Source organism: Heptranchias perlo, chromosome 16 (genome assembly GCF_035084215.1).
Source record: "Heptranchias perlo isolate sHepPer1 chromosome 16, sHepPer1.hap1, whole genome shotgun sequence".
In the NCBI taxonomy this organism is placed as follows: domain Eukaryota; kingdom Metazoa; phylum Chordata; class Chondrichthyes; order Hexanchiformes; family Hexanchidae; genus Heptranchias; species Heptranchias perlo.
This window is the reverse complement of record NC_090340.1, coordinates 7,537,018-7,564,143: the sequence shown is the minus strand read 5'-3', so window position 1 is coordinate 7,564,143 and position 27,126 is coordinate 7,537,018. Positions and strand designations below refer to the sequence as shown.

Sequence of the window (27,126 nt, the reverse complement as noted above, 5' to 3'; positions counted from 1 at the left end):
TATCTGTTTTTAATACAACTGGTCATTCTCTCTCTTTCTCTTCCTTTCGGATGTTTCTCTCTCTCTCTCTCTGTCTTTGGGTTCTGACCGTTTGTATATTCAGTAGTCTTGTATGTAATGTCTCTCTGTCTGAACACTATTCAACTCCTTTGATTGCCTTGATAACGGGCAGTTGGAAAGATTATCTGTAATCATCAGGCATTGTTCTCTGACTATATATGCGGTACCTTTCATGGAATCCCACACTCACCTGACGAAGGAGGAAGCCTCCGAAAGCTTGTGATTTTCAAATAAAACTGTTGGACTATAACCTGGTGTTGTAAGATTCCTTACATTTATAAAAGCTGTTACTTTACAGGGTTAAATCCACCTGTGGACTGCACAGAGTCATTGGGTGGAGTTGTGTTAGCTATGACAGACCACAAAGGATCAAAACCATGCATAAACGCGGTAATATTTTGTCATGCTGAAAAATTGATTGTTTCAACTCACTAAAGTTGGAAAATAACGCAGCCTGACTAGTAGGTGAGATACATTTCACAGCCCTTATAGCGTAGTTCTGATTATTTTCATTGTTGTTTTAAAAACAATTCCAATTTTTTGGTTGAGGGCATTTTAGAAATGGTTCAGCAACTCATGGCTTTAAGTCACTCAATTTATAAATACATCTAATATATCTTTGATTTGGTTTCCAAGGGTAGTTCAGCAAGGAATCTGTTGTAAAATGTTGACTCAAACTCCCGTTTCAGTCAGAAACATTCTGCTGTTCTGTTATAATTGGAAAAAAATTGCCCATGTCGTTTCACTGCTCATGTATTGACACATTCACCTTGGATTGTATTAATTATCATTGAAACTTGCTGAGTGTAGTTATTGCGACTGTTAACAATGATTCCCTTAGTGACCTCCTTGCAGATGCATTGCTAATTGTTGCAGCCCACTGCTGCTTTAAACACGCTGATAACTACTTGTTCTCCGCAGGGGACGTGTCATTGGACCTACGTTTCACTTCAACTTGCCTGTACTCAACTTTGGGGAGGTCTCCTTTGGTGAGTATGTAACATGTTAGTGCCCCATAGTGGTTGTTAGGAAAAGAGATGCAGAAGAAATGGATATTCTCTGCACTGTTTAATAATGGGTGATGAAGTTGCTGTTCAGCTGGGATTTTCAAATTGGTGCTTAAGTAAATGTTTGGTACCATAAATTTTCCCTGATACACATCCTCACCTCTGTTTCATGTCCATAGAGCTGATTGCATGTAATACCATAGAATCATAGAATGGTTACAGCACAAAAGGAGGTCATTCGGCCCACCGAGCCCGTGTTGGCTCTTTGTCAGAGCAATCCAGTTAGTCCCATTCCCCTGCTCATTTCCCGTAGCCCTGCAAATTTTTTCCCTTCAAGTATTTATGCAATTCTTTTTTGAAAGACAGAATTGAAACTGTTTCCACCACCCTTTCAGGCAACGCATTCCAGATCATAACTACTCGCAGTGTAAAAACGTTTTTCCTCATGTCACCTTTGATTCTTTTGCCAGTCACCTTAAATCTGTGTCCTCTGGATCTCGACTCTTCCGCCAATGGGAACAGTTTCTCTTTGTTTACTTTATCTAAACCCTTCATGATTTTGAATATCTCTATCAAATCTCCTCTCAACCTTCTCTGCTCCAAGGAGAACAACCCCAGCTTCTCCAGTCTATCCACGTAATTGAAGTCCCTCATCCCTTGAATCATTCGAGTAAATCTTTTCTGCACCCTCTCTAAGGCCTTCACATCCTTCCTAAAGTGTGATGCCCAGATACGTGACTTAGGTTGTTCAAAGAGCCAGGTCTGTAAATATAGGATTATGAAGCAGGCACCTTCATTGCCACATTGCCCTTATGTGAGTTTTATATTTTGGATTGGTTTTCTTTGAGTTAACACTACACTCAGAGCCTGGCAATAACTCGGGTGTGCTGGGTTCAGGCACGTAAGTGTGACTCTTTTGGCAAAGCTGGCATAGGTAATATTTTTCAGTAAAATATTCAGTGACAGATAATTAGACAACAATCCATTTATATTCGAATTTGTGATCATTCAGTGGGCACCAGGCATTAATAATAACTCTGTGTTATGCCCGGTTGATTGATTATTCAGTGTATTGTTACTGACAAGCCATCTGTGTGGGGTTTAAATTGCACTTCTGAATTAGACACAATTCTATCATTTTTAAAGCTGGACAAATTGACCCATTAGAAGAGGTATTGTTGGATTGACTAAGATTAGTTGTGGATGAGCTGAATACCGATGTAAGAAAATCTTGTTTTTTAAGGCCCATTCTGAAAAAAATCAACCGTGTCTTCTCAATTATTCAATCTCCTTGCTCAGATAGGAATGACCTTTGCCTGGAGTAAATCATCCAGAACACTGCTCTTTTAGGTGGTCCGATGATCTCTCCACTGATAGCAGCACTTGTCCAAGAAGAAGAGAGCAACATGGCATCTGGAAGCCACCTTAAGGCCCATTATTAAGGACTCTTTTACTGTTCTACTTTGAAATCCTTAGCCATCATAGCTTTATTTCAGGATGTCCAAATGACAATGGCCCAGGCAGGTCTAATTTATAAGGCCACTATTCCTTTATTGGTAGGCATAAGGGCATACATGTTGCCGTCTGATACAGGAGCAAGGGTTTGGTGCTCCAGATAATTTTGCTGAGGCAAGTGCACTTTTTGCTGAGACGTGGGCTGATTTCCCGTGTCCTCGTATGGGGAGAAGCAGAGAAGAATGAAGAAATGTGATAAAAATTACCTTTTCTTGAGGCTTTGGGGTGGAGGGAGGGATGTTTGTGCAGCTCCTAGCTGACTTGTTGGTTGTCAGGTCCAGGGAAAGTACAGCGAATCTGTTTAAGGGTTTTGGCGGGAGGTTGTGGCAGTATTGACTCAGCACATGAATTGTCTAATGAGTGCAGTGCCTAGATTGCCTCACATCTGGGGGTCAAGGCAGATCAAGATGTCATATTGGAGCATATTGGTGGGCATATCTACCAGCCAAAGCTTTGTGGAGTTCCCTATATTACTCCCTATGTCAAATACAACAAAGATTGTCTGGGATATTTTTTCATACAGTGGATGTGGGGCCCATGCAGATGTTGATACTGTGCCCCCCAAGCTTTGGGGGTTGTGGGGGGGAGAGGAAGAATGTTTCTGTAGTTCCTGGCTGATCTGTTGGTTGTCCAGTAGAGTGCAGCAAATTTCCTATTCAAAGTAAAGCCCAAATTTCCCCTGAAAAGGAATAAAAGGACACGTGTTTGGATAAAGAAGCTTTACTCAGAGGAAACACTCCAAAAACAGTTGACTAGCTAAAGTTTGTGCATGTAGGTTCTAACCAGATTGATGCAGCAACCTAAAGGTCCTGCCTATAGCCAGAACCAGGTACCAGCTAATGCAAACAATATTGATCAAGCAGCTGCCCAACATGGATGGCGTAGATGAGGGCATGAGGTTTGAAGATTAGTAGTTCATGACTCAGGATCCTAAGCCCCAATTTTAACCTCCTGTGCTCGACCTGACTGGGGCATGGGACATGGGGCATGGGGGGGGGAGGTGGGGGTTAACATATCGGCAGCATGACACTCACCGGAGCTATGCAGCAGCCTCCCTGAGGCCTACACGTTTATCCGTACCTGGGTAAATTTCTTACAAATAAATCCTAGGACACAGATCTTAGCTTGGAATACCTGTGATTTTTGACCAGTGAAAAGATAGCCCCAGTTTTGCAGTACCTTAAAAATTAGGACCACACACACCTGTGGCAAGGATGCAACTGTGCGCATAGCACAAGGCATGGGTTGTGATGAATTTCGAACTATAATCCCCCCTCTCCTGCATATTTTGAATAGGCTACAGACATAGGAAAAGTTTGTTCAGGGGGATTGCCTGTAATATAGTAGGCTAGAGAGTGCAAAATGGGGTGAGGACGCAGCTATTAAAGGGCTGCAGCTCAGCATAAAAGGAAGTAGTGGTTGTGACAGGAAAGTGGACTTATTGTTTATAATGGGACAGTGGAGACATATGGGCAATATTATCTTCTTTGATGTTGAAGAGTTGGAGGTCTTTCTGCAGGAAGTGGACCAAAGGAGGTTGGCCCTATTTGGGGCTGAAGGCACCATTCAGTAAAAGCACAGGTGCCAGTTGCATTCAGGGTGGTTGCTGGACGAGTCAATGCAGTCACCCTGTTCCTCGTACCTGATTACAAATGAGGAGAATTGTGCTGGGTATTAGAAGGAAGGCAAAGGTGATTGTGCTGCTCACTTTTGCATTCATTTCTGTGAGGCCCATCAAGCGAATCACAAACTAAGATGGGAATGGCCAAATCATCCAGGAGGTAAATTGTGAAGCACTGTACACGATCATTGTCCTTTTGCACATACTCTTTCAATGTCTCTAAGCTGCATGCCACACTTGTTTTTCTTGAATGTGGAGGTGGCAGTTAAGGATCAGCCAACAGATGCTGAGGCACCCAGGTTCAGGTAGTCCTCTGCTGTTCGGGGGTTTCTCATTGAGGTCAGCAGTATGTGGAGGATGGCCACGCATTCAATGTTTGTTCTCCTTAAAAGAACACGGACACCATGGAATGCTGCACGGTAAAGCTTCCTGCATAACGGCTGCTGACCTGCTTGATGATTTTCTGAGATCAGATGCCTTCTAATTGTTAATTGAATTCAAACCCTTTTTTTTCACAAGGCCAAGGGGCCAGTATGTAGAACTTTGATGCCCTCTTGCAACGCTTTGTACTCAAAGAAGCCCTGGCCCCAAGATGAAAGCTGTGCAAAATTCCAGCTAATGCCTTCTTTCGACAGGAAAAGTGATGAAGGCTCTGCCACATGCAAATGTAGACGTTGTCAATACCCTGATAACATGAACGGCAGGCTGCCTGATGTGACAGATGTCTCCGGCAGTGGCTTGGAATGATCTAGTACCATGAAAGCTTCATATGGTAGCCTTCTATGGGAAGAGCTGCCCAGATTCAGGAGCTGTGCGCAGATTATTGTGCAACAGACTGTACAACTCTGTGGCTGCCTATCTTGTGAAGCAGGGACGGTAATGACAGGACTCCTCTGATGAGTGCCAGAACAGGTCCTAGGGTAGTGACAGATGTGGCTAAAATGGCTCAATCATCATTGCATTTGCATTTTGTTCATCCCTCATGAACTCTTCCTCTTTATCTCAATTATGCTGTGTTTTCACAACCCCCAAAGGAATACTGATCTTCACCTCTTTGTAGCCAAGAGAACAATGAAAATGCAATAAAAGTACAGAAACATCTACAACTGGCCTTCTGCCTTTAAGAAGCCTGCCACAGCAGGCCAAGATTATGGGACTCCTGACAGTCACTGTTCAGGTGTCAGCTGTGGGTCAGTGGTAGCACTCTCGCCTCTCAGTTAGAAGGTTGTGGGTTCATAGTCCCATTCTAGAGACTTGTGCACAAAATTTAGGCTAACACTCCAGTGCAGTACTGAAGGAGTGCAACACTGTTGGAGGTGCCAGCTTTCGGATGAGACATTAAATAGAGGCCCCATCTCCCCTCTCAGGTGGACGTAAAAGATCCAATGGCACAATTTTGAAGGAGAGCAGAGGAGTTCTCCCCGGTGTCCTGGCCAATATTTATTCCTCAACCAACACCTAATAACAGATTACCTGGCCATTATCACATTTATATTTGCTGTGCACAAATTGGCTGCCTCATTTCCTACATCACAATAGTGACTACACATCAAAAGCACTTCACTGGCTGTAAAGTGCTTAGGGACGTCCAAAGGCCTTGAAAAGCAGTCTATAAATGCAAGTTCTTTCTTTTATGGGTGAGGGTCGCACTGTGGGTGGAGCCTCACTTAAAGAAATTAAAATGGACTACTCCAAATTTAGCAATCGGATTTAAAGGACGCCACACACATTGGTAGTGCAGCTCAAATTTACAGTTGGAAAATCTTGCACACTTGCTGTTTGGGCTGGCAATTTTCCAATCTGCCTCGCTGATTGTGGGAGGATTCATACCTGCTAAGTTGTGCCTGATGCAGGAACTGTCCAACTTAGGGATTTGATTCCAGATTCAGTCTACCACTGGACAGGCTTGCCCTGATTCCTCTGGAACTTGGGTATGAATGCAAACATAGCTACATTGTTCCCTGCATTTTTCCTGCTGCTCTAAAATGTCTTCATAGGACAGCTAAAATTCCACGTCCTCTAGTGGGAGAGACAGAACGCCAATGTATTGACCAGAGTCTGACTACAGGCCCTTCCTCCAGCACTATCTTGGTAACCAATGCAGCTCTTGCAGGATGTCAGGAGACCATCTCAGGGGAGTAAAATTACAGGGAGAGCAGGATCCTCTTTACAATTCTTTTTTTTAATTCATTCTTTGGAAGCCTAGCAAGGCTGGCATTTACTACCCATCCCTAGTTGCCCTGAGCAGGAGCTTGTGGGCCGTCATCTAGAACTGTGTGATGAAGGTTTACTCTTGTTATTCTTTTGTAGCGGTTTGATACCGCTGAAAACTGCGCACAGTTCTGGTCACCACATTACAGGAAGGATGTAATTGCACTAGAGAGGGTGCAGAGGAGATTTACGAGGATATTGCCTGGACTGGAGAATTTTAGCTATGATGACAGATTGGATAGGCTGGGGTTGTTTTCCTTGGAACAGAGGAGGCTGAGTGGTTATTTGATTGAGGTGTACAAAATTATGAGGGGCTCAGATAGAGTGGATAGGAAGGACCTATTTCCCTTAGCGGAGGGGTCAATAACCAGGGGGCATAGATTTAAAGTGATTGGTAGAAGGATTAGAGTGGTAATGAGGAAATATTTTTTCACCCAGAGGGTGGTGGGGGTCTGGAACTCACTGTCTGAGAGGGTATTAGAGGCAGAAACCCTCAACTCATTTAAAAAATACCTGGATGTGCACCTGAAGAGCTGTGGCCTGCAGGGCTACGGACCAAATGCAGGAAAGTGGGATTAGGCTGGTTTCTCAGCCGGCGCGGACACGATGGGCTGAATGGCCTCCTTCTGTGCCGTAAATTTTCTATGATTCTATGATTTCTATGAATGACTTGCTCGGCCACTTCAGAGGACAGTTGAGAGTCAACTACGTTGATGTGAGACTAGAGTCACATAGAGTCCAGCCTGGGTAAGGACGGCACATTTCCTTCCCTAAGGAATATTCGTGAACCAGTTGGATTTTCACGACAATCTGACAGCTTCATGGTCACTTTTACTGATACCAGCTTTTTATTTCCAGATTTTGTTTCAAACTGAATTCAAGTTCTTAAACTGCCAGGGTAGGATTTGAACTCTTGTCTTCTGGATTATCAATCCAGGAACCTCACCACGACACCACTGAAATGTATGCTAAAGTATGCTTATTTGGCCAGGCTTGTACCAGAATGAATTTGACAGTTGGAGAAATCTGTCATGAACTGGGTACATCCTACTTTATGTTTTAATTAATTTACAATGGAAATCCCCACCACTGCAATGAGCACTTGTGTACAGAGTTCAATTTGCATTCTAGTTTGCTACAGAGTTAGGATCCCAGAATTGCCAGCAGATTCAATATAAATAAGGCATTGAACTGAATAGGTTCTACGCCTGTGCTTGCATGATTTACGAGTCCATCACATTTGTGAAACAGCTTAATAACTCACCATCATCAGCGTGATCTACTGCATTATCCACAGATTGCCCACAGTTCATAAAAGACCCCGTTTTTCATCAACAAAGTTCACCTTCAGAAAGGCACAGCATTTTCAACGACATGGAAATCATCATCACCTCTTCTTTCTCCTTATCTCAGTTTCATTAAAAGAAAGAAAATATTTGTCAAGATACAGGAGTTGGGTTGACGGAATTCAATTAAGTACTTTACTTCCTGAATTACTTTGCAGCATTTTCTCTGACTTTGTCTTCCTCTCTCCTCCACTGACAACTTTTTGTGAGTTTTCTTTGCTCATCCAGGCAACTGTTTCTCTCTCTCTCTCTCGCTCTAGCCTTTCCCTGACAACTCCAGTCCTTACTGCAGCCATTTCTATCCTTTTGTGCAGTTTGTGGGTTTGTCTAATCCCCACTTCTTTCCATTTCTCCCATCTGCACAACTCATCTTTATTTTGAGCCAGTTATTAGCTCTTTTGGAAGAGCTAGGCTCACCAATTTTAATTCTTCCCCACTAATCACTGGAACATGACTCATGTTCCGTATTACCAGAAACATGGGACAGAAAAGGCCTGAATCTGAGAACCTCTGCAGCAAAGTGGATTGTTACAAAACTGTGAAAGGGAAAGCAACACATCACAAATTAAGGGAGAGAGAAAACAGAAATGGACAGAGAAATGGTAGGAACAAAAAGAAAGGCCCCGATATTTACGGGAAAGCGGGGAGGTAGTGCGGGAGTAACCCGGCAAGGCCGGGGACACGGAGGTCCTGCTGAATTTAATGACAGGGCCTCATTATAATTTTTTAATTCGGTTTCCCGCCAGGCAACCGGCCCGATTGATAGGCAGGCGGGCTGCTGGGCAGGAAAACAAGCGGCAGGAGGCAGCAGCCGAGGAACCTTGGGGACGGTCCCTGGCAGTCGGGAGGGGGGAGGGAGCAAGAGGTCGGAGCTTGGTGGGGGGCGGGGAAGTCGGCTATCGCAGAATGGAGGAAGGCTGGAGATCGGGGCTGGATAGCGGGAGGTCTGCACTTGCGGCAGGGAGAAGAGAAAGGCTGCGATCAGCAGAGGGGAGGCCGAAGGCTTCCGTGAGGAGCTATGTGGAGCACACCTGCTCCTCCAGACCCACAAGGAGTGCTATAAAAGGCACTGACCCTCTGGAGCCAGCAGCACCCATCTCCATTTCGCTGCCAGGTTACCTGAGCTCTGGGAAACCTGACCGGCAACTGTTAAATTTAAATCAGGCTCCAAATTGCACTTTGGGAGCCTGATTAAAATATATTAACGAGGCACGACACATAAAAACGGCACAGGACCCGTATGCGATGCGTTACATTGAGTTACATCGAGTCCACAGCACAGAAGCAGGCCATTCGGCCCAACTGTTCTTGGCAGACTTTTATGCTCCACACGAGCCTCCTCCCTCCCAACTTCATCTAACCCGATCAGCATACCTTTCTATTCATTTCTATTCTTTTCTCCCTCATGTGTTTATTTAGCTTCCCCTTAAATGCATCTATGCTATTCTCCTCAACTACTCCTCATGTTGGCGAGTTTCACATTCTAACCACTCTCTGGGTGAAGAAGTTTTCCTCAATTCCCTATTGGATTTATTAGTGACTACCTTATATTTACGACCTCTTGTTTTGGACTCCCCCACAAGTGGAAACAACTTTTCTACATCTACCCTATCAAGCCCTTTCATTACCTTGAAGGCCCCTATCATGCAACCCCTCAGCCTTCCCTTTTCAAGAGAAAAGAGCCCCAGTCTGTTCAGCCGTTCCTGATAGATATAACATCTCAGTTCTGGTATCATCCTTGTGAATCTTTTTTGCACTTTTCCAATGCCCCTGTATCCTTTCTATAATATGTGCACAGTACACCAAGTGTGGTGTAACCAAGGTCCTATACAAGTTTAACATAATTTCTCTGCTTTTCAATTCCATCCCTCCAAAAATGAACCCCAGTTCTTTGTTTGCCTTTTTTATGGCCATATTAATCTGCATCTCTACTTCTAGTGATTTGTGTATCTGTACCCCAGATCCCTTTGCTCCTGTACCCCATTTGGACTCTTATTATCCATCATTATGTGGCCTCCTTATTCTTCCTACCAAAATGCACCACCCCACACTTATCTATATTGAAATTCATTTGCCAATTACCCACTCATTCTGCAAGTTTGTTAATGTCTTCTTGCATTTTGATGCATTCTTCCTTTGTATTAAATACACCCCCAAATTGGTGTCATCCACAAATTTTGTAATTGTACTTCCGATTCCCAAGTACAAATCGTTACTGCAAATTGTGAACAACAGTGGTCCCAGCACCGATCTCTGTGGAACACCACTTCCCACCTTTTGCCAGTCTGAGTAGCTATCCTTAACATCTAAGGTCTGTTTTCTGTTTTGAAGCCAACTTGCTATCGATTCTGCTACCTGTCCCCTGACTCCCCATGCTCTGGCCTTAGTCATGAGTCTACTATGCGGTACCTTATCGAGGGCCTTTTGAAAAGGTGGGGACTTGTTCTCTGTTTTAAAATTTTTAACCCTCTCCCCCGATCCTCTCCCACCCATTGTGAGGAATTAATATCAAGCCTAAAGCCACTGAAATTATGTTAATTTCAAACACCCATGCAGCGACAAAATATTTCAAATGTGGAGAAAAGCACCCACTATGTCTGTGTAGACTGCCTCAACATAAATCTCATAAAACAATCAGATAATTGACATTTTATCTGATTGTTTCTGGACAGTAGAATATGCCTAGCTAGTTGAATGACTTAGATAATTTTATTTTATACATATATATATATATGTAGTGTACAGATAGGAGCAGTGGTTCATCAGCTGGTATGTGATATAATGGCCCTTTGCAGAGTATGCATTTTATATGTTTTAAACATATGGAACATTATTACTGTTACAGTCTGTATCTTAGTGAAGACATGGTACAATGTCACAGTTACAGTTTGTATCTTAATAAACACATGGTACATTGTCACAGTTGCAGTTTGTATCAAAGTAAACACATGGGACATTGTCAAAGTTGTAGATTGTATCTTAGTAAACACTTGGTATATTGTCACAGTTACAGTTTGTATCTTAATAAACACATGGTACATTATCAGTGTTACAGTTTGCATCTTAGTAAACACATGCTACATTGTCACAGTTGTAGATTGTTTCTTAGTAACGCAAGGTATATTGTCACAATTGTAGATTGTATCTTAGTAAAGACATGGTACATTGTCACTGTTACAGTTTGTATGTTAGTAAGTACATGGTACGTTGTCACTCTTGTAGCTTGTATCGTAGTAAACACATGGTACATTTTCACAATTACAGTTCGTATCTTACAAACACATGGTACATTGTCACAGTTACAGTTTGTATCTTAGTAAACGCATGGTACTTGTCATAGTCAGAGTTTGTATCTTAGTAAACACATGCTGCATTGGCACAGTTGTTGACAATTGTTTCTTAGTAAATACATGGTACATTATCAGTGTTGAACTTTATATCTTAGTAAACACATGGCACATTATCACTGTTAGAGTTTGTATCTTAGTAAACATATGGTTATTATCAATGTTACAGTTTGTAATTTAGTAAACACATGCTACATTGTCACAGTTGTAGATCGTTTCTTAGCAACGCAAGGTACACTGTCAATCTTGTAGATTGTATTGTAGTAAACACATGGTATGTTAAGAATGTTACAGTTTGTATTTTAGTAAACACATGGTACATTGTCACAGTTGCAGTTTGTATCTTTGTAAATGCAGGTACATTGTCACAGTTACAGTTTGTATCATAGCAAACACATGGTACATTGTCACTGGTACAGTTTCGATCTTAGTTAACACATGATACATTGTCACATTTGCAGTTTGTATTTTAGTAAACACTTGGTACATTGTCACAGTTGTAGTTTGTATCTTAATAAACACATGGTACATTGACACAGTTGTAGATTGTATCTTAGTAAATACATGGTACTTTGTCACTGTTACAGTTTGCATCGTAGTAAAGACATGGTACACTGTCACAGTTGTAGATTGTATCGTAGTAAACACATGGTACATTGTCAGTTGTAGATTGTATCTTAGTAAGCACATGATATATCAGTCAAAGTTGTAGATTGCATCTTAGTAAACACATATGCCCCGATATTAGTGGGGAGGCGGGATGGCAGCGGGAAGCAGGGAAGGGAAGGCGATTGGGCGCATGGATAACCCGTCCAATAAAATCTGTCCGTTCCCCACGCGATCACGGGTAAATTGGAGCCACTTAACACGGCTTCCGGGTTTGCTGTCCGAAAGCTGCGCAGCGGACGGACTGCGCACCCACATCATAGGCTGTCAACTGGAGGAGCTCTATTTAAAGGGGCAGTCCTTCACTGGCTGCTCCTGGAGCAAAAGCCCAAACAGCACAATGGAGCAGCAGAGGGGAAAGGCTGCTCCTAGATTCAGTGATGCCTCACTCCAGGTGCTACTGGATGGGGTGAGGAGGAGGAGGGATGTGTTCTACCCGTTGGACGGGAGGAAGTGGCCTGCCTCTGCTGCCAAGAAGGCCTGGCTCAAGGTGGTAGAGGAGGTCACCAGACCAACAACATCTCCCGCACCTGGAACCAGTGCTTCAATGACCTAACTAGGTCAGCCAAAGTGAGTACACTTTTTTTATTCGTTCATGGGATGTGGGCGTCGCTGGCAAGGCCAGCATTTATTACCCATCCCTAATTTCCCTTGAGAAGGTGGTGGTGAGCCGCCTTCTTGAACCTCTGCAGTCCGTGTGGTGAAGGTTCTCCCACAGTGCTGTTAGGTAGGGAGTTCCAGGATTTTGACCCAGTGACGATGAAGGAACGGCGATATATTTCCAAGTTGGGATGGTGTGTGACTTGGAGGGGAACGTGCAGGTGGTGTTGTTCCCATGTGCCTGCAGATTTACTGATTCTCCTACATATCGTCTACCACATCACTGCCCCCACCCCCAACTCATTCTGCACTGCCAACACTACTCTATCACATCATTCCTCACACCCACTTAAAGCTCATCCTCAACTTACCTGCACTTCCTCAGCACCTCCTCACCTCCCCAGTACCCACCCCACCACTGTCACTCAACCCAATCCTCATACAGTGTCACGGCTCTGTCCCATACTCACCCTTTGATGCATCTCTTTCACGGTCAGCCGCATCCAAACCAATCCATTCATCGGTTGGCCACGTCACCATCACTCACTCGCGTGTCTGTACTTTTTCCCCTTACAGGAGAAGAGAGCCTAGAATGCATGGGAGAGGGTGAGGACTGGAGGGAGTCTGCAATAGATAGTCATCCTCACAGATGCGGAGCAGGAGGCGCTGGAGCTGAGCCCCACCGTCGAGTGCCTGTCCGTCAGGGACACCGAGACTGGCACCCGACAAACGTCTGGTGACAGAACTTTAACATTCAGCACACACAATATCAATTGATGTTAACATTCCTTGCCATCTTCAGCACCTCAACATCTGTGTTCCTGCTTAATATTACCTTCTATTCTCTTCCCGGGCCTTCAGCGTCCATTGTGACGGCAGAGGGCGATTCCTCAGAGGACCTGCCGGCCTCTGAGGGTGCACCGTCACATCTGAGCTAGCCATCCACCGGCGCAGATACACACACCTCAGTCGGTCCCAGTCCGCAGTTAGTTGGGGTCACACACGATGAGTTACCACACACATGTGAGCACGAGCAGACGCAGGTGGCAGGAGCAGCTGTGGACAGTCCGCGTTGGTGGGAGAACTCCTCTCCAGGCTCTGCTCAGCTGGACACAGATGCTGAACCCTGGGAGCCATCCTTTAAAAGGAGAATGATCGAGGGGCAGCAGCACATCGGCGAGTTGCTGGAACAGGTGCAACGCGCACTCTCCACAATCGCGCAGAGGATGGAGGAGTCCAACTCCTGCATGAGTGGAATGGTGGCACAGGTACAGGAGGGGATCTTTGAGATACTGTCACAGGGATATGAGGGCATCTCTGAGATAGTGTCGTGGGTAAGTGCGGAAATGTCTGCGATGGAGGGAAGGCTAGCCTCCATCGAGCTTCAAGCACAGCTCACAGATGAGTCCATTCAGGCCCTGACAACGGCCCTTCGGACTCAGGGTAAACGACATTCTGCCGCCTTAAACAGGCAGGCAGATACACTAGCACTGGCCTTACAAGGCTTCACACATGTCCTCCAAACTGTCGTCCAGCAGAGTGGTAGGAGTGGTGTGAGCCTGGCCCAGGGGAGGGATGATGGCAAAAGGGGACATGGAAGTGGGGACGCCACTCAAAGCGCCCGCACGTCTCATCCGATGCCCCCTTCTCAACCAGTACCCGCAATGCTGCCTCCTCTCCAGGTGGCCGAGTCTGCCCCTGCACAGGTGCAGGTGGAGCAGTCTTTGGAGCGGCCCTCACAGGCTCCGAAACCTAGATGGCATAGGCCTAAACCATCTAATCGGTCAGGACATGAACAAGTGCAACCTGCCACTACCTCTGCTGCAGCCACCGGAGAAGCACCACGTAGAAGTAGCAGGAAGCAAAAGGCAAAGGTTTTGTAAGCACAAAGGGGATGCACAAGGGTGTTTGATGGTTGTTCATGCTTTTTATTTCTATTCGCTTTTTGTTAATCGCACATTAAATATTATTATTGTCACCATTACTACCACATCTTGGCCATTCTTGACTGGCTTGTGTAATATGGCCCTTTCATGAGGTTCACCATGAATGCCCACACTTGATGCCACCCATTGGGTCACTCGACAGTGGACATATGTGTAGTTGCAGGACTGTTTTTTGCAGGGAGCGGAGGTGTGCTGGTGTGGCTGCTGCCCTGTCCAGGTGTTGTGAGGACTGGACTCTTCACACTGTCTGATGTTAGGAGAACCGTTCACATATCAGTGACTCCTTGGCCTCAAGAGCAGCCAGGTGAGCCGCTGTTCTGCCCATGGGTTGCTCCTCCTCCTCGTCCTCCTCCTCCTCATCCTCCTCCTCCTCGTCCTCAATATGGGTGGCAGATGTAGATGGGGCCTCCTCAAGCGGCACTCCTCTCTGTTGTGTCAAGGCACCTGAAGCGTATCTTGAGCAGCCCTATAGCATGCTCAATTGTCGACATTGTAGCGATGTGGCTGTCATTATATCGACGCTGTTGCTCAGTGGTGGGGTTCCTCAGAGGTGTCATGAGCCATGTGTGCAGGGGGTATCCCTTGTTCCCGAGAAGCCAGCCCTTGCGGGTGTTTGGTGCGTGGAAGAGGGGCGGGATATTGGACTCCGGAGGTTGAAGGAATCATGGCAGCTGCCAGGGTGTCTGGCGTACACGTGAAGGAATCTCTTGCGGTGGTCACAGATGAACTGAGTGTTGATGGAGTGCTAGCCCTTCCTGTTGATGAACAGTCCTGGCTCATGTGGAGGTGCTCGTATTGCTATATGGGTGCAATCGATTACACCCTGCACCTGTGGGAAACCAGCCACAGCGTGGAATCCCACTGCCCTCTCTGTCTGGCTGAGTTCGTATATGGGGAAGTTGATGTAGTCCGAGGCCCTGTGAAACAAGCCGTCGGTAACCTGCCTCATGCACTTGAGTGCAGATGACTGAGAGACCCTGGCGATGTCCCTGGTGGCACCCTGGAATGATCCGGAGGCGAAGAGGTTGAGGGCAGTGGTGGCTTTGACAGTAAGGAGATGCTGCTCGGAGCAGCTGGGAGCAGCTTGGCATGAAGGAGGCTGCAGATGTCTGCGACTCCTGGCAACTGATTCTGAGCATCCGTCCGCACTGCTCCTCAGAGAGGTTCAGGAAGCTGAGCCTTGATGAGTAGACCCTGTTGTGAGAGTAGTGCGACCTACGACTTTGTTCTCTCTGTTGTTACCCTCCGTGCTGTTGTGCAGGTGCCAGTGGCGCAGCACTGTGTTGTGGAGCTCCACGTGGCGGATGTGGACACCGTGCCTGGTGAGGCTGGTGGTGTTGTTCATCCTCAGATGTAGTGGTGAATGCAGCCATTGCGCCCCCCCCCCATCCTGACGGTGTGAGTTTGAGGTGGTCCTCAAAGTAGCTAAATATGTTTTGGGTAGAAAGTAAGAATTTTGAGTGAAAACACAAAGGTTTTGCAGCCAAAACTTTGTCTGAAGTGACAGATTGCCCTGTTGCAATAAATGAGGTTTTCTCCCCACCTGTCAAATAATCCTTTGCATTTCCCACTGGCTGCTGGCTGAAACACGTCTGTTGCAACAGGGAGCGTTTCCCACAGCACGGGAATCACGCTGAGGATCCTTCAAAATTGCACCCCTGCCAAAATGTCTACTCAATCAGGTATCTCAAGTACTTTAACTATCAGTCAAACTATGGAAATGATTATCCCGCCAGCTTTCGTTGCCGTTGGGAGTCCCGCATTAGGGACGCGCACGCACCCGAGCGCATCACTGGGGAACCCGGAAGTCAGTGGGTTGGAGCCGGGCTCCGAACCCGCTCCGGATTTTAGCGATTTTCGGAGCCCCCCGCCCCCAACGCAATCGCTCCATCATCCGAAAATAAGCTCCGTGGTACATTATCAATGTTACGGTTTTGATCTTAGTAAACACATGGTACATTGTCACAGTTGCAGTTTGTACCTTAGTAAACACATGGTTATATTATCAACATTATCAATGTTACAGTTTGTAGCTCAAATGTACCATGTACAATGTGCAGTTTATAAACACATGGTACATTGTCACAGTTGCTGTTTGTATCTTAGTAAACACACAGTACATTGTCATAGTTATAGTTTGTATCTTAGTAAACACATGTTACATTGTCACAGTTGCAGTTTGTATCCTAGTAAAGAGATGGTAGATTATCACAGTTATAGATTGTATATTAGTAAGCACATAGTACATTGTCACAGTTGTACATTGTGACTTAGTAAACGCATGGTACATTTTGTCACTGTTGCAGTTTGTATCTCAGTAAACACATGGTACATTGTCACAATTGTAGTTTGTATCTTAGTAAATGCAGGTACAATGTCATAGTTACAGTTTATTTCATAGTAAACACTTGGTACATTGTCACAGTTGTAGATTGTTTCTTAGTAAACACATGGTACATTGTCACAGTTGTAGATTGTATCTTAGTAAACACTTGGTACATTGTAACTGTTGTAGATTGTATCTTAGTAAAGATGTGGAGATGCCGGTGATGGACTGGGGTTGACAATTGTAAACAATTTTACAACACCAAGTTATAGTCCAACAATTTTTATTTGAAATCTACAAGCTTTCGGAGGCTTCCTCCTTCGTCAGGTAAATGACATTTACCTGACGAAGGAGGAAGCCTCCGAAAGCTTGTAGATTTCAAATAAAAATTGTTGGACTATAACTTGGTGTTGTAAAATTGTTTCCAAGTATCTTAGTAAACACATGGTACATTGTCACTGTTACAGTTTGTTCCTTAGTAAACACATGGCACATTGTCACTGTTGCAGTGTTGCAGTTTGTATCTTCGTAAACACATTCTACATTGTTACAGTTCATAGAATCATAGAAGCATTGATGATTACAGCACAGAAGGAGGCCATTTGGCCCATCGAGTCCACGTCGGCTCTTTGCATGAGCAATCCAGCTGGTGCCACTGCCCCGCCCTATCCCCGTAGCCCTGCTCAATTTTTCGTTTCAAGTACTTATCCAGTTCCCTTGTGAAGGCCATGATTGAATCTGCCTCCACCACCCCCTCAGACAGTGCATTCCAGATCCTAACCATTCGCTGTGTAAAAAAGTTTTTCCTCGTCACTTTTGGTTCTTTTGCCAATCACCTTAAATCTGTGCCCTCTGGTTCTTGACCGTTCCACCAATGGGAACAGTTTCTCTCGATCCACTCTGTCTAGACCCTTCATGGTTTTGAACACCTCTATCAAATCTCCTCTCAATCTTCCCTGTTCCAAGGAGAACAATCCCAGCCTCTCCAGTCCATCCAAGTAATTTAAGTCCCTCACCCCTGGAATCATTCCAATAAATCTACTCTGCACCCTCTCTAAGGCCTTCACATGCTTCCTAAAGTGCGGTGCCCAGAACTGGACACAATACTCCAGTTTGTGGCTGAACCAGTGTTTCATAAAGATTCATCATGACTTTCTTGCTTTTGTACTCTCATAGAGTTATACAGCACGGATAGAGGCCCTTCGGCCCATCGTGTCCGCGCCGGCCCAGTCTAATCTAATCCCATATTCCAGCATTTGGTCCGTAGCCTTGTATGCTATGGCATTTCAAGTGCTCATCCAAATGCTTCTTGAATGTTGTGAGGGTTCCTGCCTCCACAACCCTCTCAGGCAGTGAGTTCCAGACTCCAACCACCCTCTGGGTGAAAAAGTTCTTTCTCAAATCCCCTCTAAACCTCCCGCCTTTTATCTTGAATCTATGCCTCCTTGTTATAGAACCCTCAACGAAGGGAAAAAGCTCCTTAGTATCCATCCTATCTATGCCCCTCATAATTTTGTACACCTCAATCATGTCCCCCCTCAGCCTCCTCTGCTCCAAGGAAAACAAACCCAATCTTCCCAGTCTCTCTTCATAGCTGAAGCGCTCCAGCCCTGGTAACATCCTGGTGAATCTCCTCTGCACCCTCTCCAAAGCGATCACATCCTTCCTGTAGTGCGGCGACCAGAACTGCACACAGTACTCCAGCTGTGGCCTAACCAGTGTTTTATACAGCTCCATCATAACCTCCTTGCTCTTATATTCTATGCCTCGGCTAATAAAGGCAAGTATCCCATATGCCTTCTTTACCACCTTATCTACCTGTTCCACCGCCTTCAGGGATCTGTGAACTTGCACACCAAGATCCCTTTGACCCTCTGTCTTGCCTAGGGTCTTCCCATTCATTGTGTATTCCCTTGCCTTGTTAGTCCCTCCAAAGTGCATCACCTCGCACTTTTCCGGGTTAAATTCCATTTGCCACTGTTCCGCCCATCTGACCAACCCATCTATATCGTCCTGCAGACTGAGGCTATCCTCCTCGCTATTTACCACCCTACCAATTTTTGTATCATCAGCAAACTTACTGATCATACCTTTTACATTCATATCCAAGTCGTTAATATAGACCACAAACAGCAAGGGCCCCAGCACAGATCCCTGTGGTACCCCACTGGCCACAGGCTTCCAGTCACAAAAACAACCTTCGACCATCACCCTCTGCCTTCTGCCACTAAGCCAGTTTTGTATCCAAAGTGCCAAGGCACCCTGGACTCCATGGGCTCGTACCTTCTTGACCAGTCTCCTGTGCGGGACTTTATCGAAGGCCTTACTGAAATCCATGTATACCACATCCACTGCGTTACCGTCATCCACACGCCTAGTCACCCCTTCAAAAAATTCAATCAAATTAGTCAGACATGATCTTCCCTTGACAAAGCCATGTTGACTATCCCTGATTAATCCTTGCTTCTCCAAGTGGAGACTAATTTTGTCCTTCAGAATTTTTTCCAATAATTTTCCTACCACTGATGTTAGGCTCACTGGCCTGTAGTTCCCCGGTTTTTCCCTACTCCCCTTCTTGAATAATGGTACTACATTAGCGGTTCTCCAGTCCTCTGGCACATCCCCGCAATCTCCTCCTTTGCCTCACACAGTAGCCTGGGATACATTTCGTCCGGGCCTGGGGATTTATCCATTTTTAGGCCTGCTAAAACCGCCAATACCTCCTCCCGCTCGATGTTAATATGTTCGAGTATATCACAGTCCCCCTGCCGTATTTCTCTGTCTACGTCGTCCTTCTCCATAGTGAAAACAGATGCAAAAAATTCATTTAGAACCCCTCCTACATCTTCCGGCTCCACACACAGATTGCCATTTTTGTCCCGAATGGGCCCTATTTTTTCCCTAGTCATCCTCTTACCCTGAATATACTTATAAAACATCTTAGGATTTTCCTATATTTTGCTCGCCAGTGTTATTTCATGGCCCCTCCTTGATCTCCTAATTTCTTTTTTAAGTATCCCCCTGCACTTTTTGTACTCCTCTAGGGCTTCCTCCGTCCTTAGCCTTTTGTATCTGCCAAAAGCCCTCCTTTTTTTCCTAATCCATTCTCGTATATCCCCTGACATCCAAGGTTCCCTGGAGTTCTTGGAACCACCCTTGACCTTTACGGGAACATGTTGCCATTGTATGGTCTCAATCTCCCTTCTGAAAGACTCCCATTGCTCCGATGCGGATTTTCCTACAAGCAGCTGATCCCAGTCCATTTTGGCCAGATCCTGCCTTATCCTATTAAAATCGGCCTTCCCCCAATTTAGAACCTTTATTTCCGGCCCCTCCCTGTCCTTTTCCATGACCACCTTAAATCTCACTGAATTATGGTCACTGTCACCAAAGTGCTCACCTACTAGCACTTCTTCCACTTGGCCGGCCACATTCCCTAGAATTAGGTCCAGTACCGCCCCCTCTCTTGTAGGACTTTCTACATGCTGGCTCAAAAAGCTCTCCTGGATGCACGTTAAGAATTTTGTACCCTCTAAGCCTTTTACACTCTGAGTATCCCAGTTAATATTGGGGAAGTTGAAATCCCCCTTCCTACCTATGTCGTTGGTCCCAATGTGGACCACGACCTCTGCCTGCTCACCCTCCCCCCTTGAGAATGCCCTGAAGCCGCTCAGTGACATCCATGACCCTGGCACCAGGGAGGCAACAAACCATCCTGGAGTCACGTTTACGGCCACAGAAACGCCTGTCTGTTCCCCTTACGATAGAATCCCCTACCACTATAGCTCTTCCACTCTTTTTCCTCCCAGCCTGTGCAGCAGAGCTACCCCTGGTGCCAGGAAGTTGGCTGCTGCTGCCTTCCCCTGATAAGTCATCCCCCTCAACAATATCCAAAGCGGTATATTTGTTTGAGAGGGGGACGGCCACAGAGGACCCCTGCACTGCCTGCCTGCTCCTCTTACTCTGCCTGGTGGTCACCCACTTACTTCCTGCCTGTACAACCTTTACCTGCGGTGTGACCACCTCACTAAACGTGCTATCCACGACGTTTTCAGCATCGCGAATGCTCCATAATGAATCCATCCACAGCTCCAGTGCCGCAATGCGGTTTGTCAGTAGCTGCAGCTGGATACATTTCCCGCACACATGGTCGTCAGGGACACCGGAAGGGTCCCTGATTTCCCACATAGAGCAGGAAGAGCATAACACGAGGCTGGGCTGTCCTGACATGAGTTACCCTTTAACTAATTAATTCAAATTAAATGAATCCCACCAATTTCACTTCAATTAAAAGGTATACTCAAGGGCCCTTGCTGAACAGCAGTCCCCCACTACACAACAGAGACCAGAGAATCCACAAACTCTAACCTTAGACAAATTCAGCAGGAAAATACTCACCAGCCAATCACTTACCTCTTCCTTGGTGACGTCCCACTTTGGATTACTTTTTGCTTCTTATTTATCTTAGGTCCAGGAGTTAAGTCCCTGAAAACAAAATATAAAAACGAACCTACCCTTTAAATTCCCTCTACCCCCCAAAAGGTTCGAGGAGGTGGGAGGGTGGGAGTCACTACTCGTGTAGTGTCTCGGGTTTAGCAACCGCTCCACCTGTATACAGGTACCAATGAATTGGCCCCGCCCCCTGCCTTTGAAAAAGCCGCGAAGCTCCTTCCCCGCTGGGGAAAAAGACTCACATAGGTGAGTTTAATTACTCACCTCAGGCCTCCGCTGCTCCCTTTATCGACTCGCCAATCACCTACCCGCTGTCCTGTGACCTCAATCCTTGTTTTTTTCACCGATTGCCTCTCTGTTGTCTCCGAGTCCCGCGCTCTCTCCTCGGTCCGCTCCCGCCTGTAGCTCCGCTCCGAGTGCGGGTAGGCCCTCGAGCCTGGGCCTTTAGTAGTCTCCGAGTCCCGCGCTCTCTCCTCGGTCCGCTCCCGCCTGTAGCTCCGCTCCGAGTGCGGGTAGGCCCTCGAGCCTGGGCCTTTAGTAGTCTCCGAGTCCCGCGCCCTCTCCTAGGTCCGCTCCCGCCTGTAGCTCCGCTCCGAGTGCGGGTAGGCCCTCGAGCCTGGGCCTTTAGTAGTCTCCGAGTCCCGCGCCCTCTCCTAGGTCCGCTCCCGCCTGTAGCTCCGCTCCGAGTGCGGGTAGGCCCTCGAGCCTGGGCCTTTAGTAGTCTCCGAGTCCCGCGCTCTCTCCTAGGTCCGCTCCCGCCTGTAGCTCCGCTCCGAGTGCGGGTAGGCCCTCGAGCCTGGGCCTTTAGTAGTCTCCGAGTCCCGCGCTCTCTCCTCGGTCCGCTCCCGCCTGTAGCTCCGCTCCGAGTGCGGGTAGGCCCTCGAGCCTGGGCCTTTAGTAGTCTCCGAGTCCCGCGCTCTCTCCTCGGTCCGCTCCCGCCTGTAGCTCCGCTCCGAGTGCGGGTAGGCCCTCGAGCCTGGGCCTTTAGTAGTCTCCGAGTCCCGCGCTCTCTCCTCGGTCCGCTCCCGCCTGTAGCTCCGCTCCGAGTGCGGGTAGGCCCTCGAGCCTGGGCCTTTAGTAGTCTCCGAGTCCCGCGCTCTCTCCTAGGTCCGCTCCCGCCTGTAGCTCCGCTCCGAGTGCGGGTAGGCCCTCGAGCCTGGGCCTTTAGTAGTCTCCGAGTCCCGTGCTCTCTCCTAGGTCCGCTCCCGCCTGTAGCTCCGCTCCAAATGCGGGTAGGCCCTCGAGCCTGGGCCTTTAGTAGTCTCCGAGTCCCGCGCACTCTCCTCGGTCCGCTCCCGCCTGTAGCTCCGCTCCGAGTGCCTATGTCTATGTCTCTATTGATAAAGCCCAGGATCCTGTATGCTTTTTTAACCGCTTTCTCAACCTGCCCTGCCACCTTCAACGATTTGTGTACATATACCCCCAGATCACTCTGTTCCTGTACCCCTTTTAGAATTGTGCCCTCTAGTTTATATTGCCCCTCTTCATTTTTCCTACCGAAATGCATCACTTTGCATTTTTCTGCAATAAACTTCATCTGCCACCTGTCCGCCCATGCCACCAGAGTGTCTATATCCTTTTGAAGTCTATTGCTATCCTCCTCACTGTTCACTACCCTTCCGAGTTTTGTGTTATCCGCAAATTTTGAAATTGTGCCCTGTACACCCAAGTCCAAGTCACTAATATATATCAAGAAAAGCAGTGGTCCCAGCACCGACCCCTGGGGAACACCATTGCACACCTCCCTCCAGTCCGAAAAACAACTGCTCACCACTACTCTCTGTTTCCTGTCGTTTAGCCAATTCTGTATCCATATTGCTACTGCCCCCTTTATTCCATGGGCTGCAATCTCAATAGCAAGCCTACCATGTGGCACTTTATCAAACGCTTTTTGAAAATCCATATACACCACATTAACTGCATTGCCCTCATCTACCCTCTCTGTTACCTCATCAATAAACTCAATCAAGTTGGTTAAATACGATTTGCCTTTAACAAATCCGTGCTGGCTTTCCCTAATCAATCCACACTTGTCCAAGTGACTGTTAATTCTGTCCCGGATTATTGTTTCCAAAAGTTTCCCCACCACTGAGGTTAAACTGACTGGCCTGTAGTTTCTGGGTTTATCTTTTACACCCTTTTTTGAACAAGGCTGTAACATTTGCAAGTCTCCAGTCCTCTGGCACCACCCCCGTATCTAAGGATATTTGGAAGATTATGGCCAGTACCTCTGCAATTTCCCCCATTACTTCCCTCAGCGTCCTAGGATGCATCCCATCTGGACCCAGTAACTTATCTACTTTAAATACAGCCAGCCTTTCTAGTACATCTTCTTTCTCAATTTTTAGCCCATCCAGTATCTTAACTATATTTTCCTTTACCGAGACTCTGGCAGCATCTTCTTCCTTGGTAAAGACAGATGCAAAGCACTCATTTAATACCTCAGCCATGCCCACTGTCTCCATGAGCAGACTCCTTTTTGGTCCCTAATCGGCCCCAACCCTCCTCTTACTATCCGTTTACTGTTAACATGTCTGTAGAAGACTTTTGGATTCCCTTTTATGTTAGTCACTAGTCTATTCTCCTACTCTCTCTTTGCCCCTCTTATTTCCTTTTTCACTTCCCCTCTGAACTTTCTATACTCTGCCTGGTTCTCACTTGTGTAATCAACCTGATACCAGTCATATCTGCTTTTTTCCACTTCATCTTATTCTCTATCTCCTTTGTCATCCAGGGAGCTCTGGCTTTAGTTGCCTTACCTTTCTCCCTCGTTGGAATGTACCTTGTCTGTACCCGAACCATCTCCTCTTTAAAGGCCGCCCATTGTTCAATTATGGTTTTGCCTGCCAATCTATGATTCCAATTTACCTGGGCCAGATCTGTTCTCATCCCACCGAAATTGGCCCTCCTCTAATTGAATATTTTTACTTTAGAGTGGTCAGAATCCTTTTCCATAGCTATTCTAAACCTTATGATGCTATGATCGCTAAATGCTCCCTAAATGCTCTCCCACTGACCCGTCTCATTCTCTAGAACCAAGTCCAGCAATGCCTCCTTCCTTGTTGGGCCTGATACGTACTGGTCGAGAAAGTTATCCTGAACACATTTCAAAAATTCCTACCCCTCTTGGCCCCTTATATTATTACTAACCCAGTCTATATTAGGATAGTTTAAATCCCCCGTTATCACTACTCTATGGCTTTTGCACCACTCTGTAATTTCGCTGCAGATTTGTTCCTCTGTAACCTTCCCACTAGATGGTGGCCTATAGAATACTCCCAGTAGTGTAATGGTACCTCTATTGTTCCTTAACTCTAGCCAAATAGATTCTGTCCTTGACCCCTCCAGAACATCCTCTCTCTCCAGCACTGCAATATTCTCCTATGTTGTAGTTTTTATCTTAGTAAACACATGGTACATTGTCACATGTGCAGTTTGTTTCTTAGTAAATACATGATACATTGTCACAATTGTAAATTGTATCTTAGTAAACCCTTAGTACATTATCACAGTTACTACTTGTATCTTTGTAAACACATGGTACATTATCACTGCTGCAGTTTGTATCTTAATAAACCCATGGTTCATTGTCACAGTTGTAGATTGTATCTTAGTTAGCGCATGGTACACTGTCACAGTTACAGTTGGTATCTTAGTAAACACATGGTAGTTATCAATGTTACAGATTTTATCTTAGTAAACACATGGTACACTGTCACAGTTGCAGTTTGTATCTTAGTACAATAATATTGTCATAGTTACAACTTGTTTATTAGTAAACACAGGTACATTGTCATTGTTTCAGTTTGTTTCTTACTAAATACATGGTGCATTGTCACTGTTAGAGTTTGTATCTTAGTAAACACATGGTACATTGTCACTGTTAGAGTTTGTATCTTAGTAAACACATGGTACATTGTCACTGTTGCAGTTTGTATCTTAGAAAACACATGTTTTTTGTCACGGTTACAGTTTGTATCTTAGTAAACACAAGGTACATTGTCACAGTTGTAGATTGCATGTTAGTAAACACATAGTACATTGTCACAGTTATAGTTTGTATCTTAGTTAACACATGGTATATTTTCACAGTTATAGTCTGTATCTTAGTAAACACATTGCCACAGTTGTGGATTGTGCCTTAGTGAACACATGGTACAAGTTACATAGCCAGTTCGTAGCAAGCCCAACAAGAGACGGGGGCTGTTCTGTATTTAGTTATAGGGAATAAAGCTGGGCAGGTGCATGGAGTATCGGTGGGAGAGCATTTTGGTGGTAGTGACCATAATTCAGTTAGATTTAGCATAGTTATGGAAAAGGAGAGAGATAGAACCGGAATAAAAGTTCTTAATTGGGGAAAGGCCAATTTTACTAAGCTGAGAAATAATTTAGCAAAAGTGGACTGGAAACGTCTACTTGAAGGTAAATCAGTGTCAGAGCAGTGGGAGGTATTCAAGGGTGAGATTCAAGGGGTTCAGAGTAAACATTTTCCCATAAAGAAAAGGGGTGGGACTGCCAAATCTAGAGCCCCCTGCATGACAAGGAGCACACAGGATAAGATAAGGCAAAAAAGGGAAGCATATGTCAGACACCGAGAGCTCAATACTGCAGAAAGCCTAGAGGAGATAGAAAGTGCAGGGGTGAAATTAAGAAGGAAATTAGAAAAGCAAAGAGAGGGCATGAAAAATTACTGGCAAGTAAAATTAAGGAAAACCCAAAAATGTTTTATAAATACATAAAGAGCAAGAGAATAACTGAGGAAAGAGTAGGGCCTATTAGAGACCAAAAAGGTAACCAATGTGTGGAGGTGGAAGATGTGGGTATGGTTCTTAATGAATGCTTTACACCTGTCTTCACAAAAGAGGGGGACGATGCAGAGATTGTAGTTAAGGAGGCGGAGCGTGAAATATTGGATGGGATAAACATAGTGAGAGAGGAAGTAATATGGGTTTTAGCATCTTTGAAAGTAGATAATTCGCCAGGCTCGGATGAAATGTATCCTAGGCTGTTGAGAGAAGCAAGGAAGAAATAGCAGAGGTTCTGACCATCATTTTCCAATCTCCCTGGCTTCAGGGGTGGTGCCGTAAGATTGGAGGACAGCTAAGGTTGTACTGTTGTTTAAAAAGGGAGAAAGAGATAGACAGAGTAATGGAATTCAATCCAGAGAAACGTGAAGTAGTGCATTTGGGGAGGGCAAACAAGGCAAGGGAGTACACAACAAATGGGAGGATACTGAGATGTGTAGAGGAACAAAGGGACCTTGGACTGAATGTACACAGATCCTTGAAGGTAGCAGGACAGCTAGATAAGATCGTTAAAAAGGCATACGGGATACTTTCCTTTATTAGCCGAGGCATAGAATATAAGAGCAGGGAGGTTATGCTAGAACTGTATAATACATTGGTTAGGCCACAGCTTGAATACTGCATACAGTTCTGGTCACCACATTATAGGAAAGATGTGATTGCACTAGAGAGGGTACAGAGGAGATTTACAAGGATGTTGCCAGGGCTGGAGAATTTTAGCTATGAGAAAAGATTGGATAGGCTAGAGTTATTTTCTTTGGAACAAAGGAAGCTGAGGGGAGATTTAATTGAGGTATATAAAATTATGATGGGACTAGATAGAGTGGATAGGGAGGACCTATTTCCCTTAGCATAGGGTTCAGTGACCAGTAATTGGTAGAAGGAAATAGACGGGAGCTGAGGAGAAATTTTTTCACCCAGAGAATGGTGGGGGTCTGGAACACAGTGCATGAAATGGTGATAGAGGCAGAAACCCTCAATTCACTTAAAAAGTACTTGATTGTGCACTTGAAGTGCCGTAACCTACAGGGCTATGGACTAAGTGCTGGAAAGTGGGATTAAGCAGGATAGCTATTATTCGGCTGGCACGGATATGATGGGCTGAATGGCCTCCTTCTGTTCTGTAACTTTCTACAATTCTATGATTCTATTGTCAGTGTTACAGTTTGTATCTTAGTAAACACATGGTATATGGTCACTGTTACTGTTACAATCTTAGTAAAC

The 27,126-nt window shown here is 45.6% G+C and overlaps 1 protein-coding gene across 1 annotated transcript in view; it reads left to right on the top strand.

The window, feature by feature from the left end:
- Positions 1-27,126, top strand: part of hydin (HYDIN axonemal central pair apparatus protein) — a 1,099,250-nt gene that overhangs the window by 332,426 nt on the left and 739,698 nt on the right. Inside the window, exon 14 of the mRNA XM_067997614.1 lies at positions 982-1,049. Within this exon, the coding sequence (XP_067853715.1) occupies positions 982-1,049 (68 nt within the window). The remainder of the gene's footprint in view (positions 1-981; positions 1,050-27,126) is intronic.